Genomic DNA, 14939 nt, shown 5'->3' with positions numbered 1-14939 from the left:
TATTTAGTTAAACAACCCTGACAAAGGAGGGCAGAGGCTTACTCTGACTGTAAAACTGAAGCAGACAGACCGCAGGGGATATAAATACAGGCAGGTAACATACACATTTCTAAATCTTCTTTGTGAATAAATGAAGACATAATTTGAACAATAGGCAGTCTGATTCACACACCTGTCTGTGCCGTGCCTTGGGCTGGACTCCAACACGTGAGAGAATATGGTAAAGCAAAGCAAAGCCCACAGGGCCTGTTAAAGAGAGGAAAGGTCTCCCAGGGAGGTGTTTTGCAGTCACCTTTAGCGGCATGTCAGCCAAGCCAATTGTGAGGCAGAATGCTAATATGAGCTTCTTAAGAGGCTGGAGCACTTGATTAACTTGCTGCTGTAGTTGGGTCTGTGAAAAGATAAGTCTTTACAGGGAAGAGCTGGAAGTCACAAGGTGCTGCCAGAGAAGCTTGCTTTCTGGGAGTTCTGTGAGTTTTAACTAGAAACAGGTTGGATGTTTGCGTTTGGGTTTGGATTTGCATTCAAATTTGCCTACAACTCATGTGTATCAGAATTTCATTCCCTCCTTGTCCTTTTTGTCCTTGCCTCATACAAGCATCTCTGTCTACCCTCTCCTCCTCCCCTTGCCCAGTCCACCCCAACAAATGTGACTATTTCCTCCTCTGATCCCCTCCAGATTTCGTTGCAGCTTCCTCTCTCTTTTCAATCACAGCTTCTGTAAGTAATCCTCACCTGAATGAGGAGACCTGTATCGAAAGTCCTCTTTGGTCAGGAGCAGCAGAGCCTTGCCGTTCATCTCAAAAGTGTTGCTCTCAATCGGCCTCAAGGAAAACTCCTTCTCCGCCCACCTGAGCCACTGTGCCACATCATCCCTGCTCCAGTAAACGGGCTGCAAACCTGTGGCAGGAAGAGACCATGGTTGTGTTACCAAACTGAGATAAGGCATGGGAATATAGGCAAACATCAGTGCATCCCCCTTTCTCCCCACACCATAATGTGCAAAGTCTCAGGGGAAGGTGTAAGATAGGAATGTCACATTGACGCAGAATTACTCTAAGCACTGGACTGTGAAATACTTCATTAGTTTAGGCACCTTGGTTTATCTGTGACATGTTGAGAAACAAGAACTGCCTCAGCATCCTGAAAAAAGCTTCTAGGACATTATTCCATTCCAGGTTTCCACTGTGAAATGGGATTTTCTTCCAGCTGCTCCTTCTGAGGGGCAGAGCAGGCAGGAGGCAAAGTCCTTGGCCCCATGCATCCTTGGGGTGTATCCTTTCATATAAGAGAGGCATGCTCTCTCTTCATACCCCTTCTAAAGTCATTGATCAAGAATAACGAAAAGCAGTCAGATGCAAGAGAGCTATAGCCGTACTTCCCTCTAGGTGGCTGGGGTCTGTAAAGAAGGGCTGCTTCACAGAGCCTCTGTAACAGTGGGTCTGTAAGTGGTTATCAGTGCGGGTATGGTTGAGGAAGGTGTATTTGGATGGCCCATCCCTCTTGCTGATGCCATTATGCTAGCAGATGCTATTCCCACACTGGAAAGGAAAATAAGCACTGAGGCTGTGGCACCTTTAGCACTGCTTTAGCTTGTGTTTCCTGTATAGCAATAAAATATTACCAATGTAACTCTGTCTATATAAGGGTGGTCTGCCATTTTATAGTAAAACAGAAGGTATGTTCAGTTTGGGCACAGATTTTCCAGGCCTCCAAGGAGAATCTGGCACTCCCTTTCTCCCAGCCAGCTCGTACGGCATATACAACCTAGACTACTGTGTTTACTCACAGGGGCCCAACCAAGTTACCATGAAAGTCAAAGACCTTTTGCCTGCCACCTTCATTGGGCCAGGCAGAGAGGCCTGGGAGGTGTGACAATTCAATGCCTGTTTTACAGACAAATTTAAAATAGCTTCCTTCCCCTGGAGAGAAGGCAGTATGGTGAAGAGCTGTTTACACCCAGGTAGAGAGATTATCTCCAATCCACTGGGAGATAAAAGCTTTCTTTCCTTTTCCCCCTTATGAGATGACTCATTGTTTGACTTGCTACAATGTGTTGCGTAGAAATGAAAGCTTCACACTGTGCATAGGAACATAAAATTTGTCGTATCTGATCAGATCTCTGGTACACAGCCTCTGGCAGGAGCTAATACCTTATGCTTCAGAGGAAGACAACCTCCCTTCCTCATATTGCACCTGGCTGATTGTATGCTGCACATGGGAAGAAATTTCCTTCCTGGCACACCATTCTCAGAGATCTGATTACCCTCCTCCTACCAAGCACTAAAAGAAACCTAGGAGAGTTGTACTGCTCCATTTTGGTTTGGTTTTTACTTCTTTAACAGATAGGCAACCCTTTTTTCTGTTTTAGCAAGAGGTCACTTGCAGTGAATTGCATTCTGCTGCTATGCCAGATTCCCAGACAGCGGCTTTGGAAAGTCCCAGAGCCACAGCTGCATACAGAACTGAATCTCAGTTGGAAAAGGAATCAAGATTGAGCCTGAGAAAGGGTCAGAGCTGACCTAAGGAAGGGACGTCTGCATGGCAGCAGCAAGAATTTCCATTGGCTTTCAACTGCCCCTGTAGCACTGTATTATGTACCACACAGAAACAAGAAATAGCATTTATTTATTTATGAAGGACTTAAATTCTCCTCCTGTTGAATTAGGGTCTGATTACGGGGGTCAGAGTTTTCTGTAGGACCTTTCTTTTTGAAGAGACTGGGATGAAGTGTAGATCTGCTCAGAGACACACAAACTGTCATCCAACATGCTAGAGTGAAGTTCATCTTTTGCTGAATACGGGGTTATTCCTGCAGAAAACACACTCCAGAACCCAGGCAGCTGCTGGACAGCATGAACATTGACTGTAGCTAAAAGAGAAAGAAGTCAGACGTGATGCAGCCAGACCACAACTTATGAAAGGGTTTAAAACACTATCTAAAGAATGCTTGAAATGCTCGTGCGTGGTTTCTTTTGCCTCCCCCTTTGCCATGCCATGCAAGTAGTAAGTTGGCGAAAGGAGCACTGTTGTGTGGAAATCTAACCGGACTTCTGATGTGCACTTGACAAGATGAGGCATGAAACAAAACAAAACATCACCCGGAAAATCAGGCCGACATGGGCAGAGCTATATAACCTCACATAATGTGCATGCTCCCCTATAGATAACAACATAATAAATAAATCATGCCCTGTACAAGCATAGATCATCACTTCCCATGTCCTGGTGACAGTGTATTTTTGCATTCCATTCACCTAATACAAAAGTACCATGTCTAAAGAGAGGTTTCAATTGATTGGTACTAGACCCAAACCAGCCAAATAAGCTACACAGACCTGGACAAGCTGCATGTGCTGTGCTGGCAACTCTGAAAGAGACCCAATGCTTCACACTGCAAATCAGGTCTCTGCTGGGTTTCAGCAGCATCTCCGAAGCTTGTGAGAAGAGCCCCAAAGTAGTATGACCTAGGACCACTTGGTTTCCAGTTACTGAGAATCAGCAAGCAGCCTTTCTAATTCAGTTTGGCTATCGCTGAAATGAGTGGGTGGACACGCCACATCTCTCCACCCTTGTGGTGATACCGCAATTAAATACTTACATTGTGTTTGGAAGATATAAAGTGTCATAAAATAAGTTAACTGCTTTTCCCTAGATGAATTGCCTCTTCTCTCATTTCCCTCCCTCCCTGCCCTGCCGCTTTCCTGGGAAGTTAGTTTCTCAAAAAAACACTCTTTAGTTGCCTGCCTCCACTGCATGCCCATCTGCTTTGTGAGGCTAAACCAGTTCAGTCACAGGAGGCTTTTCTGGGGATGCAGACCAGTGCTGCCGAAAGTGCTTCAGAAATTGCCGTTCAAAAAATAATTCTTTCATGTGCAGTACAGTATTTACTAAACAGGTATCCCACCTTCTTTGCCCTTTCTTAAAAAGAAGCCCTTGGTTTTGTGAAAACAAGGGCATGAGAGAGTTGGCTTTGCAGCTGAAGGGATTTTACAGCACAGCATACATAGCTATCAGTAGGTCCTGAAAATGCTTTCCTATACTCTCCATGAAAGAAAAACTAATCCCGTTCATAAAATTTTTCTTTTTTGGATGCTGTTCCTTATTTTCCCCTCTCCATCTTCTATTTTAGTGTTGTGTCCACAGTGGAGGAAAATGGGCTTTTTTTATCTCTCCAGTTTTATTCTCTGTGAAAGTTAACAGCATTGTCTTCAACTAACAAAGATATTTACCAGGCAGAAGAAAGTGAGGAAAATCAGTGCTGTGTTACAAAATGAGGACAGAGTTTTGCCTGCTGAACGGTTGAAATCAGTGGGATTGCTGCTTTCAGTAGGTGCAGATCAGACATGGGGGATGCTGCCTTTCTCCCGATCTGCCCTCTCGGTGGCCAGCATCACCACGAACTTCAGAGCATGACTTTTGACCTGGGAGTCAGACCTGGCTCTGCTCCTGTCCCTGCCAATTGCTCTGCTGGTTGAAATCTGTCGAGCACTCCCAACTTTGGTCTCCCTATCCCCGTAGTGTAAAAATAAACAACAACAAAAACGTCTTGAACTCAATAGCTGAAAGCAGGTTAGACAAAGCCATGTAAACCATCAGAATCCGGCTCTGCGAGATCCAGCGTATTCTCTAGTCTGCCTTCTGTCAGCTTCCAAACACCACCTCCAGCAGAGTAAAATACAATAATTTATAGACACATTTATAACCTGACAGCTTCATATGCATTAAACAGGGAGCAAAATTCGTGCTCACCTTTCTAATGCTGCAGGCTGGTGCACTGGTGTCTTAATACATTATCTACTTCTGTTGCTTATTCCTCACCCAAAGTCCTGTTTCTAACACCTGTTACACTAGCTACCTTATAAATGGTGAGAGTGATCAACTCTCATGCTCCAGGGCACAAGCTGATAACCATCTGGACTGCAGAAGAAATCCACTCTGTTCCTTTCATATTCTTGCGCAGCAAAAACAAGTACAATGAAGAGAGGCCGGATGGGGTAATTTACACGTTCTTCTTCAAGTAGCCAGTAAAATTGTTTACAGATGTTCAGGCACTTACACACATACACACGTGCGTACACACACGCAGCAGAATGTATTGGTCTGCTGAAGAGGAGTTTAAGCTGATGGTCTCTAAAGGGTTCACACCTTTTTTGACAGTGAGCCCCTCAGAAAATTTAAGCATGGTCAGGCTTTGACACTGGAAAAGAGTGCTCTGCTCACCTAGTACAACCTTCTGCACATAAAACTACACAGCCAGCAATATTTGCATCTGACCACAAACTTCTGGTGGGGTTACAACTTTGTTTATTGAAGAGATGTAGCCAACCTTGAATCTTGCAAGGCACTCATGTTCAGCATCTCCTTCTTTGCTTTGGAAGACAGGGTATGTGTTTTACAGTATGAGTTGCTATGTACGGTGTATGTAACAGATACATCTAAAATGTGAATTATAACGTACCGTAGGCTGTTTTCACCTTGACTCATTTTGGAACAATCTGAAGACACAAATCCAATGCAGAGTGTGATGTAGAGTACCACAGAGAGCTGCTGTTCCATTTTAGTTTCAATATGAGGACGCAGCCACACGATAGCATGCATGATGGAAACAGCATTCACAGTAAGTTTCGTCTAACTTTTTCATTCCGCTTTGGCTGGGCACTCCATCCTTACACCTGGCTGCCTGGCAGGCAGGATGACGAGGTGAGAAGGGGGTAAAGACAGACCTCTTGTTTATCCCTGCTTTCTCAGGGCAGACAGAATTGTTCTCACTCCCCCGCCGAAAAACTACTGAGCACAGTTGGGCAAACAGCAAAGGGGCCAGTGCATGCAAATCAGCAGCTGGTTTCCAAACACCCTGGGACAGATGCATCATCACTGGCAGCATCAGGCAGGCCAGCTCTGATTATAGGACAGTACTCGAGCCTTTAGTGGGCAAACGATGCTGGAGAAGCCCAGAAGACTTGAATGACTGCTACCAACTAGCTCTTTAGGAACTGAAGCTCTCTTTTTTTGTTATTAACAAAATCCTTCCATGTTACCCATAAAGCATAATATGTGGTTCTGCATATGACGGTGTATGTCAAGCAGGAGAGGAACATGAGGTTGTGTTTTTCTCTTCATTTCTGTGTAAAGGCAACATGGTCTGGAAGAAAAACATAGGATTCGATTCAAATCCTTCTCTCAGGCTCTGCCAGAGCAACATTTTAAAATTCCCCTCCTTCTGTCTCACTTCTTCGTTTGGACAGCTAGACTACCAAAATGCAAAGAGGTGTCATGGGGCTTGGCCAGTTAACATCTGAGATGCTCTGAAAGTGCAAAATGCTGCACAGCTGCTTCAAACAACTATGGTTCAATACTCCTGTGGTGCTGCCTCTGCTGCTTTCTGGTTCCCTGTTCAGAGGTATTGATTGTTGATGCAGACTAAGAGCCCTGTTCCGATACTGTGCTTGAACCCGACAGCACAAACCACAATGTGCTGCTCCCTGAGAAGAGCTGCAGCGCTGCGCTCAACAGCAGTGTGCCGATCACGCTGAAGGGGGTTTCAAATTAAAGCCCAAGCTGGGTGCTGAAGTCCTCCTTAGACAGGAATTTTATGCCCTCTCTGCTGGAGCTGCTGCACCAATCTCTTACTGCAAGTGCCTTCCCCATAGCTACCAGCACTGGCAGGCTCCCACCCACGGGGAGCTCAGCAGCCCTTCAGGACTATCTCTGCTATGGAAGGTAAAGGCAGGAAGATTAAGGACCCTGCTTTCTCAGGAAGCCTTTCTGATTCCTCAGAGGAGAGGAACGGGCGACAGAGAGCTGTGGCATGCTTAGCTATCCCCATGCAGATCGACAGCCTAAATACGTGCCTTCCGAGATTGCTCTTGGGTTGGCATACGTATGGAAGATGCAGCCCTACCACAGGATAAACGCTGTATCGCTGGTGGTCCGTGCACTTGCTGTTACGAGTAGGGGACAGGGGTCTGGTGTGTGGTGATGTGCCTGACCACTTGCTCTTTCCAGCAGTTGCCACCTGACCCAGGCAGTGGAGAAGCGGTGGCCATTCGTTGCTGTTGGCCCACTGGGATTGCCTCATCCGACAGGAGAAAGCTGGCTCTGCAGTTTCGAGGCCCAGAGATAAGCAAAGGCAGAAAAGGAGGAAAAGGTTAATCCTGGCTAATCCTCAGAGAGAATTATTTGGGAGGTGAGTAGAAAATGGTACAAGGGAAGTGGATGGCAGCAGACAAAAATGCATCTTTACAGGTCTTGTAAGGAAAAAATGATTGGATAGGGAACAGAGGAGTTGTGCAATGGGGAGAAAGAGAGACCCCAGTGAGGTTTGCATGTCCTTTAAAAGGTATGAAACTGCCTGTAATCAGAATGACAAGGCTTTGGGAAGCTTCCCACACTGCTGGGAACAGAGGGTGAAACAGCTTTTTCAGTAGTAATCTGAAATAAAAGGCATAGGCTCATGTATCCTGCTGTCCTGTTCAACAGGGTATTAGAGGTAGAGCACAAGCACAGGTAATGCTTTGTGCACAGTGTCTGCTTTGGGGCCTCTGTGTATGCAGACGTCTACAGAAACAAACCTAGTAAAGCGCTGGGCCGGGTTTCTGCCATGCTGACTTTGCTAGCGTGGTGCCCCGCGACCCAGCCCTTCTCTTCTCACGTCTGTACAGAGACTCTGGAAAGTTGACACATCCAAATCCCTTAGGGCTGCAGGGTCATAAAATAAATAAAACTGCTTTTCTAATGCAGCCTTTGGAAAGCCCATAAGAAACATATTGATTGGAAAATGCTTGATTAGAATGATCAAGCTCTGAGGTCTCATACAGGGAAATAAATCTTTTCAATTCCCCACACCCAGTGCCAAGCTCAGCTTCCTGGAAGCAACTATGGCCCTTTCTGGAACTGAGGTGAAAATCCCATGTTCCATCACCTCCCCTGACCTGCTGACATTACACATGGTTTGCATTTGCTGATCAAATGCACAAGCAGGACTCTAAATTAGCTTGCTGGGCTGAGATAGCTCACTGATTAATGATGGCAGATGAAGTCACCGGTACAAAAACCCCACAAAATCTAAAGTCTGTATAAGTGGGAAAGGAGGGAGGAAAGGCCACAGTCTACAGAATTCAACATTAAGAACATAGTCTTTCTCACTCAATAGCTGAACCCTTTTCTTTCCAGATACAGGTTACTAAATGAAGTAACTCTCTTACGCAAAATTACTCAGCTATGTCTAAGACCCCCTGCCCCAACAACAGTCAGAAAAGTCCCTGAACACTGCAGACCAACTCCTGAAATCCTTACAGTTGTAGCCAATGTCAGAACAGGGCCTCAAGTGCAACCCCAGTCATTTAACGTGGCCAGTTGTGCTGCATTTCTTGTAACTGAAATCAGTATTTGACCCACAGCAGCCGCTTCTCTCCTTTCTGTTTCCACCTGCATCATCTGGCGTTAGCTTGCAGAAAAAGCGGACCTTAAGATGTAGCCCTCTTTTCTCTGTGAGCTGCCCAGTTTTGGGATGAGTCACAGAAAACATTATAACACTGGAACAGTCTACCTACTGCTGACAGGCAGTTTGTGGCCTGAAAAGAGAATTCACCCAGGACGGGGCAAACCAGTCTAGATAAATGGTGCTGGTATGCATGCTGAAGTGGCCAGGGTTTGAAGTTCTGGAAGGGAAAAGCTACCAGCCAAAGAAGCGAGCAACTGCAGAGGTGATGAAAAGACCAGCCTGTTTTCTAGGCACTCATTTCATGAGCCATGTCCAATAGCTTTCAAGAACTGCACAGAATGGCTCCAGTTTCCTTTTGTGGTGTTTGCAAAACCTTCCTAGAAGCCTGACAAGAGCTTTCCTTCCAGGGCAGGGAGAAGGCTGGCTTTTTGCATCTGGGCACCACATTCAGAGAAGGCCAGAGCGTTAACAGTGAGTCAGTGAGCTGCAGACGGCACAATGCCGTTCGGCTGACTACAGCCGTTCAGCCACTACCGCGGTTGCCGCACTCAGGAAAGAACTTGCTCTCTTTGCTCATGTTGTGCCCATAGGCAGAGAGGGCAAGTGACCATGGGATTCCTACCAGAGCAGCTTGTGCAACACAAGCAGCTGGCAGGGGGATGGGGAATGGGGAAATGTTGTTTTGGATCTGCTCCCAGTTATAGTCTTAATCCACTCCTGACTCCTTCTCAACCAATTTTTGGCCGTTTTCCATGGAGCAGACATTGCTTTCCTACTGCTCCCTTCCAAAAGGAGCTGAAAGAAATGTCTTCTGTTGCCTTTTTCCTTGTATGTGCAAAAACTATATCCTAAACAAAACTAGCTGAGCCTTGACAATGGCACGGGTTAGCTAGCTCAGAAGACCATGCTGCCAGAAGCAAGCAGTTTTGCAAGTAGAAGTCAAGGAGATTATAAAAACTTTAATTTTCTTCTCAGCAACTCTTTATTGTTTCAAACCAATTTACCTTAATCCAGGTCAAAATTCAGGCCTAACAAACATTCTTTACAGTTTTCCTGTATTGGATACGGCCACTGCTGATACTACTATTAGTAATACATGAACATTTACACTACACAGTGCCTTTCAACTGCAGACAGATTAGATTTTTATATCTGTTTTATAGATGTGAGGCACAAAGTCATTGGACAACTGCCCATAAACTGAATCTGTTATAGGAGGAATCGAATTCAGGAACTATATTCTGCTCCTCTTTACAACTGGACAAATGCACCTTTATGTCCTTAACACCCACTTTTCCTTCCCACTTCTTGTGGATCCTGGCAACAGTATTTTTAAGGTAAAAAACCCAAACAAACTGTATTAGAATGAACTGTCAATACATGTGTTTTTCTTTTAACACAATATGGCCTTGATCCCTGGCTGGGGCATTGCAGATTTGTAAGTAATTAGAAATAAATTGATCTTGGTAGTCTTGACCTACATATGGTTTTACTTAATGTCTTTTGCTTGCTGCCTTATTGCTGTACAGTGGAGAGGGGTGCTGAGATTATTATCATGCTTAGACTATGTGGCAGTAATGCTGGTGATGGAAATGAAAGCTCTGGTTTTAGGTACCTGATCAACACTCCAGAAAGATGTGAAAAACTGGAGAAATAGTTGCTAGTTGCGATGAATGCAGCTGCTAAAATTAAGATGGTTCTCTCAGCAATTTATCACTTTAACCTATCATGAGCTAGGTCACCTTGATCTTCCAGTGGCTGCAAACTTAGAGGTGATTCTACTGTTTCAGAAGAGAGAGGTCAGGAAGTCCTTTTTGTACAGCTGAATCAAGTGGAAAAGTTCTGAAATCTCAGTTTCACATGCCAACAAAACACCACCAACAACATAGCAAGTCATTGTAATCCTCCTGTATTAAGAAGCTGCTTTCTTCTCACAAGGAGATTTTGTTCTCAGAGGCTCACATCCTGAAGAAGTTGGGTCCCTTTCCCTTGAGGAATTTTGGCTGGGACTTTGTTTCCTAACTCAACTGTGATTGTGAGAGCTGGGGAGGGGGGAGTGTGTACACAAAGAGCATGTTTTCCAGGCTGTTTCCAGGGAATGTGAGGCCAGCTCCACTACAGAACAGTCTACGCCGTGACAGCAAGATGTCATCTGTTGGCTTCCTCAGCACTGGGGCTCCAAGACTTGCGAGCTGCAGCTGCACTTGCGCTGCTACTGTAAAAGCAGATTTTGGCAGCACAGCCAGAACCATGGCTTACTTTGCCTATAACCATTAAGCAAATCAATGTAGAGAAAATTTTACCAACCAGCATGTGGTAAAAGCATGTCATACTTCTACTCTAACTGATTTAACTTCTGGACCTCTGTCTCTTGCTTATGCAGGCATTCTCCTTCAGACTCCTAATCCAGGAGGGCTATAAAAGCCTGCTTCATTCCACCAGTATATGAGTTGTTCTGTGCTTTATGCGAAGACCTGTTTTCAGGTGACATTAAATATTAAATAACTGGGGGAAATGGTGCAAATTACAGCTCTGGAGACTGCATGCTGTACTCAGTTTTGAACCACATCTTGGGCTTTGGAGGTAAAAGCCTACTCTTAGCATGCTGCAGACATTTCCTGCTCCCAAGATGCTGCAAACCAGAGTTCTGACATGGTTAAAACCTCCAGATTTAGCTTTCTCAGTGGTTCCTTAATGAACCAAATCCCTGCAGCTCTTACAAACTGTCAGTCATTTCTCCAAGAAGACACTGCTGTCCTAGAGAAAGGTCAAGTGTTTAAAACAACAGCTCTAGATGCCGGGGGTCCTTTTCCACATCCAGGGGATGAGGAGACCACTGAGATGGGACTCCAAACTGCACTACAACACATCACCCACACAGGAGAAGTAACTGCATTGCATTTGCATGGCGCCCTTTATCTCTACCCTTCCAGTGTAACTTGTGCACAGAAAGGCTTCTACTGAGGTACTTGTGCTTGAAATACATTGATAATGAGAACAAATTAAGTGTGTGCTCTTTGATTATCAGATGATAAATTATCATGATTATCTTTGCTGCAGCTTGAGAATTGCTTCCTCTCCAGGGTTTAACTCCTGCTTGCTCTGAAGCTAGACAGCACACCCACTGACTTCTCATATTAGGCCCCCCAAAAAAACTGGCTTCCACTTATTATTTCTGTGCAAGTCTTATTAAGTTGAGGCATTACTTCCATTTGGGGCCACTTGAAAATATGGCCCAAGCAATCAGAAATCAACTTTATTAATTGGGACAGCAGGCAAGACCCTGTTTGGGAGTTTGTCAGATTGGAGCTAGGATACTGTGCTGCCTGTCTCAAAGATACGTGCATGCTGCAGTCGGAGGCATGGCTGCAGCACTTGCAATCATCCCTGGGGTGCCCTCTGAACTAGTTCCCTGAGGTGCCAACCAAACAAGGGCTTGAGCATATGTAGCACGCTCAGCACAGCCTGCCTGACACCATGGTAGCTAGTTCATGCTGAGGTCCGTGGGTATTACGGCTTCGGCAAATTCTTGGGCAGCTGTGACACTGACTCACCTCTGACTGCAGCGCAGATACACACTTGTGTGAGCTATAGTTACCTCTCTGTGACAGCCTCAGATCTCAGAAATACACACTCCAGTTTCACCCCTCCAGCTTCACAGGTGTCTTGCAGGAGTCCTGTGCTTGAGGGAAATATCCCCCCTCCTGAACTGGGTATATTGGAACACCTTTCTGTTATTTTGTCTGGTATGAAGGAGCCAGATAATTTCTATCTCAGCGCTGGGATGTCTGCAATCACTATACTGTCCTTCAAACCAGCTCCCTTCAGGCCACAGCTTGGACAACATGTAGCGTTCAGTGGCAGAGCTGACTTAGTATTGTTTTCTGGCCACCCCTTCCATGTGCCAATGCAATTGGTGGAGGAGCTATGCTGTGATCTTGATGACAGAGATAATCTGTATTTAAGTATATATGTGCACTGGCTTCTGCCAGATCAGCTTTCTGAGCTGATTAAGAGCACAACTGCACTACCAGTTAGGTCAACATAACTGGCAGGGAGGCGGCAAATTGCAAAAAGAATAACAGCTGGATGTGGTGATAGAGAAGGGAGGAAATGCTTCAGCTAGTATTGTTACAGAACATGTCATGTCACTGAAAAATGCACGGGCTTGCTGTATTACTTGAGCTTAATCTTGATGATGTCACTGACAAAGGCTTGCTTCCAGGGCTGGAAAAATTATTGCAATGTCAATAGAGGCAAATAATTTACCTATGCATTTCCAGTACAGTATCAAGCTTTGAATGAAAAGGAAAACAAACAGATGAGATAACTCACAAGGAGGTTCTGTCTCATCCTGATTTTCGGGTTTCTTGCAAAGGTAAAGGTGCTGTGAGAGAGACTGCATACCTAGTAACAATGGGTAACTGATACCATCATAGACTCACAAATCTTAATACTCTGTAAACCTATTGTGCTGGTATAGACACCTAGTGACCTCGACATCAGTGAAGCTATCTTGTGCTGTCCTTCTTTCCACTATTCCTTTCCCACAGGAAGGACAGCCATCCCTGAGCTTGCTATCACCAACAAACTACTGCAGGTGTGCTGGGGAAAAGGGGACCTCTGTCTCTTGAGAGGGGCATCGTGTGCTGCAGCTGGGAGTCCCAGAGCTGAGGTGGGATCACCTGTGGAGCTGAGACAGCAGGGAGGGGTGAGAAAGTTACCCCTCTCAGTCCTGCTAACAGTGCCCCCTCTTTTGATGGGGTGAGGGGTAGCAATCTTATTTTTCTTAGTTTAAGTATTGTTAAAGAGAATCAAATGGTATCACCTGTCAGAAATATTTGGTAACGTCTAATGGCTTCTTTACATCGCTGACAGTTGTGCCAGGTGGTATAAAACACTGAATAAGGAGGAGTCCCTGCCTGGAGGACATTACAATATAAACAGACAGAAGAGGGAAGAGATTGAATGTACAAGCAAAGTGAGCAGCATGATGGTGTGCATACAGTGTTGGTCCCCCTTGGAACCAACTGAAACTGCTGGAATCCCCATACGCCCTTTACTAAGTGGATATTGTGAAAATGTAGTTGAAATACTTTTTCATCAACTTGTCTAATTAAAATTTTCATAGTAGCGCTCCCCCATATTTTGGCAACTTTCAGCCAGCTCTGTGAAGGACACTTGTCGAATTACGTGTCTTATCTGTTGTACAAACACAGATTTATAGGTGTATCTGTTCACACACCACTTCGATTCACAAAAACTCAGACAATCACAATGACATTGAAGACAGGAAAGCAACAGAGGTGTTTCTATAAAGTAGTAATTCCTCTTCTATTCTTCCAATGCTTCAAGACTTGCCTGGTTTACAAAGTCCAAACCGGTTTAACTTCATTCTTTTGTATCATAACTTCCAAATCATCTCAAGTTTCTGCTCTCCTGGGAAGACTGATTCACAACCAACCTGCACAAGATGGAACATCTTTTTAAAAATCCACCATTCGGACCTACTGGTCATGTGCCTGGACCTGTCTGAACTTGGCCATCCCTGATGCAGTATCTTCTGTCCTACTAAGAAACACTTGCCTGGATATCCTCTCTTTGGTTAAGCTGACTGTGTCACAAATTAAGCACCCATGAAAGCTGTTTTTCCCAACTGTACCAGCAACAGTAATTTTTGGAAATGCTGTTCAGTATTAGATCAGAGGAATGGAAGTTTCTTGGTAACTAGAACACAGGAGTCAAATCCAGATTGCAATAGGACTGCACAGCTTACAAGCCTCTCAGGCTGTGGACCAAAGTGTGCATGTGTATGAGACTGAGATCGCAGGGAGTGGTGCAAGTAGAAAGAAAGACTTGAGAAGTAAGAAGGTAGGAAGCAAACGTGCACATTAGGGAAGGATAGTGAACTATGTTTTGAAGAAAGGATACCTTCTAACCTAACTTTTCAGGTTGCCCTAACTCTTCCCTTCTTGCCTGCTTTCGTAATTCTTACATTACAGAAATTACTAAGCTAACAGATACACGTTGTCAGTGCAAAGCACATTGACATTCCAGGTCTTTCCTTTCTTCTTAACAAGCTACAAGTGGAAAACTACTTTTCTGAAATGCTTTGCCTATTAATGTGACTTTGATTTTTTCACATGACTGGGGTCAACTGGCTTAGCACTGACAGCATGGTACAGAAATGCAGACATGGGCACATTGTCAATTAGGGGGGGGAGAAGTCTTCTCCAGCAATTTCACACAAAATGACATTAGGGAATGCAAGGTGCCAAAAATTTTCCTGTGAAGCCCTGAAAAAATCTGCAGACTTTAGATGTCTCACACCACTCTGGCAGAAAATAAACATAGAGCATATGGACTCAAATACTATATGCTCATGAAAACACAGTCCTCTGTGTTTGACACCATGCAGAGCTTCTGAGGACATGAATGCAATTTCAGAAAAGATTTATGCCTTTGTTATTCAGGTGTTTGGATAACCAAACAA

The 14939-nt window shown here is 44.8% G+C and overlaps 1 protein-coding gene across 2 annotated transcripts in view; it reads right to left on the bottom strand.

The window, feature by feature from the left end:
* ETV6 (ETS variant transcription factor 6) overlaps positions 1-14939 on the bottom strand; it is a 141228-nt gene that overhangs the window by 33603 nt on the left and 92686 nt on the right. For both annotated transcript variants that reach the window (XM_075721278.1, XM_075721285.1), the window contains exon 3: positions 736-900. In XM_075721278.1, coding sequence (XP_075577393.1) covers positions 736-900 — 165 coding nt within the window. The remainder of the gene's footprint in view (positions 1-735; positions 901-14939) is intronic.

The sequence above is a fragment of the Pelecanus crispus genome, chromosome 1 (genome assembly GCF_030463565.1).
Source record: "Pelecanus crispus isolate bPelCri1 chromosome 1, bPelCri1.pri, whole genome shotgun sequence".
NCBI classification, from domain to species: Eukaryota; Metazoa; Chordata; class Aves; order Pelecaniformes; family Pelecanidae; genus Pelecanus; species Pelecanus crispus.
Note: the sequence above shows the minus strand (reverse complement) of the source record. Positions and strands in the feature narration are given on the sequence as shown.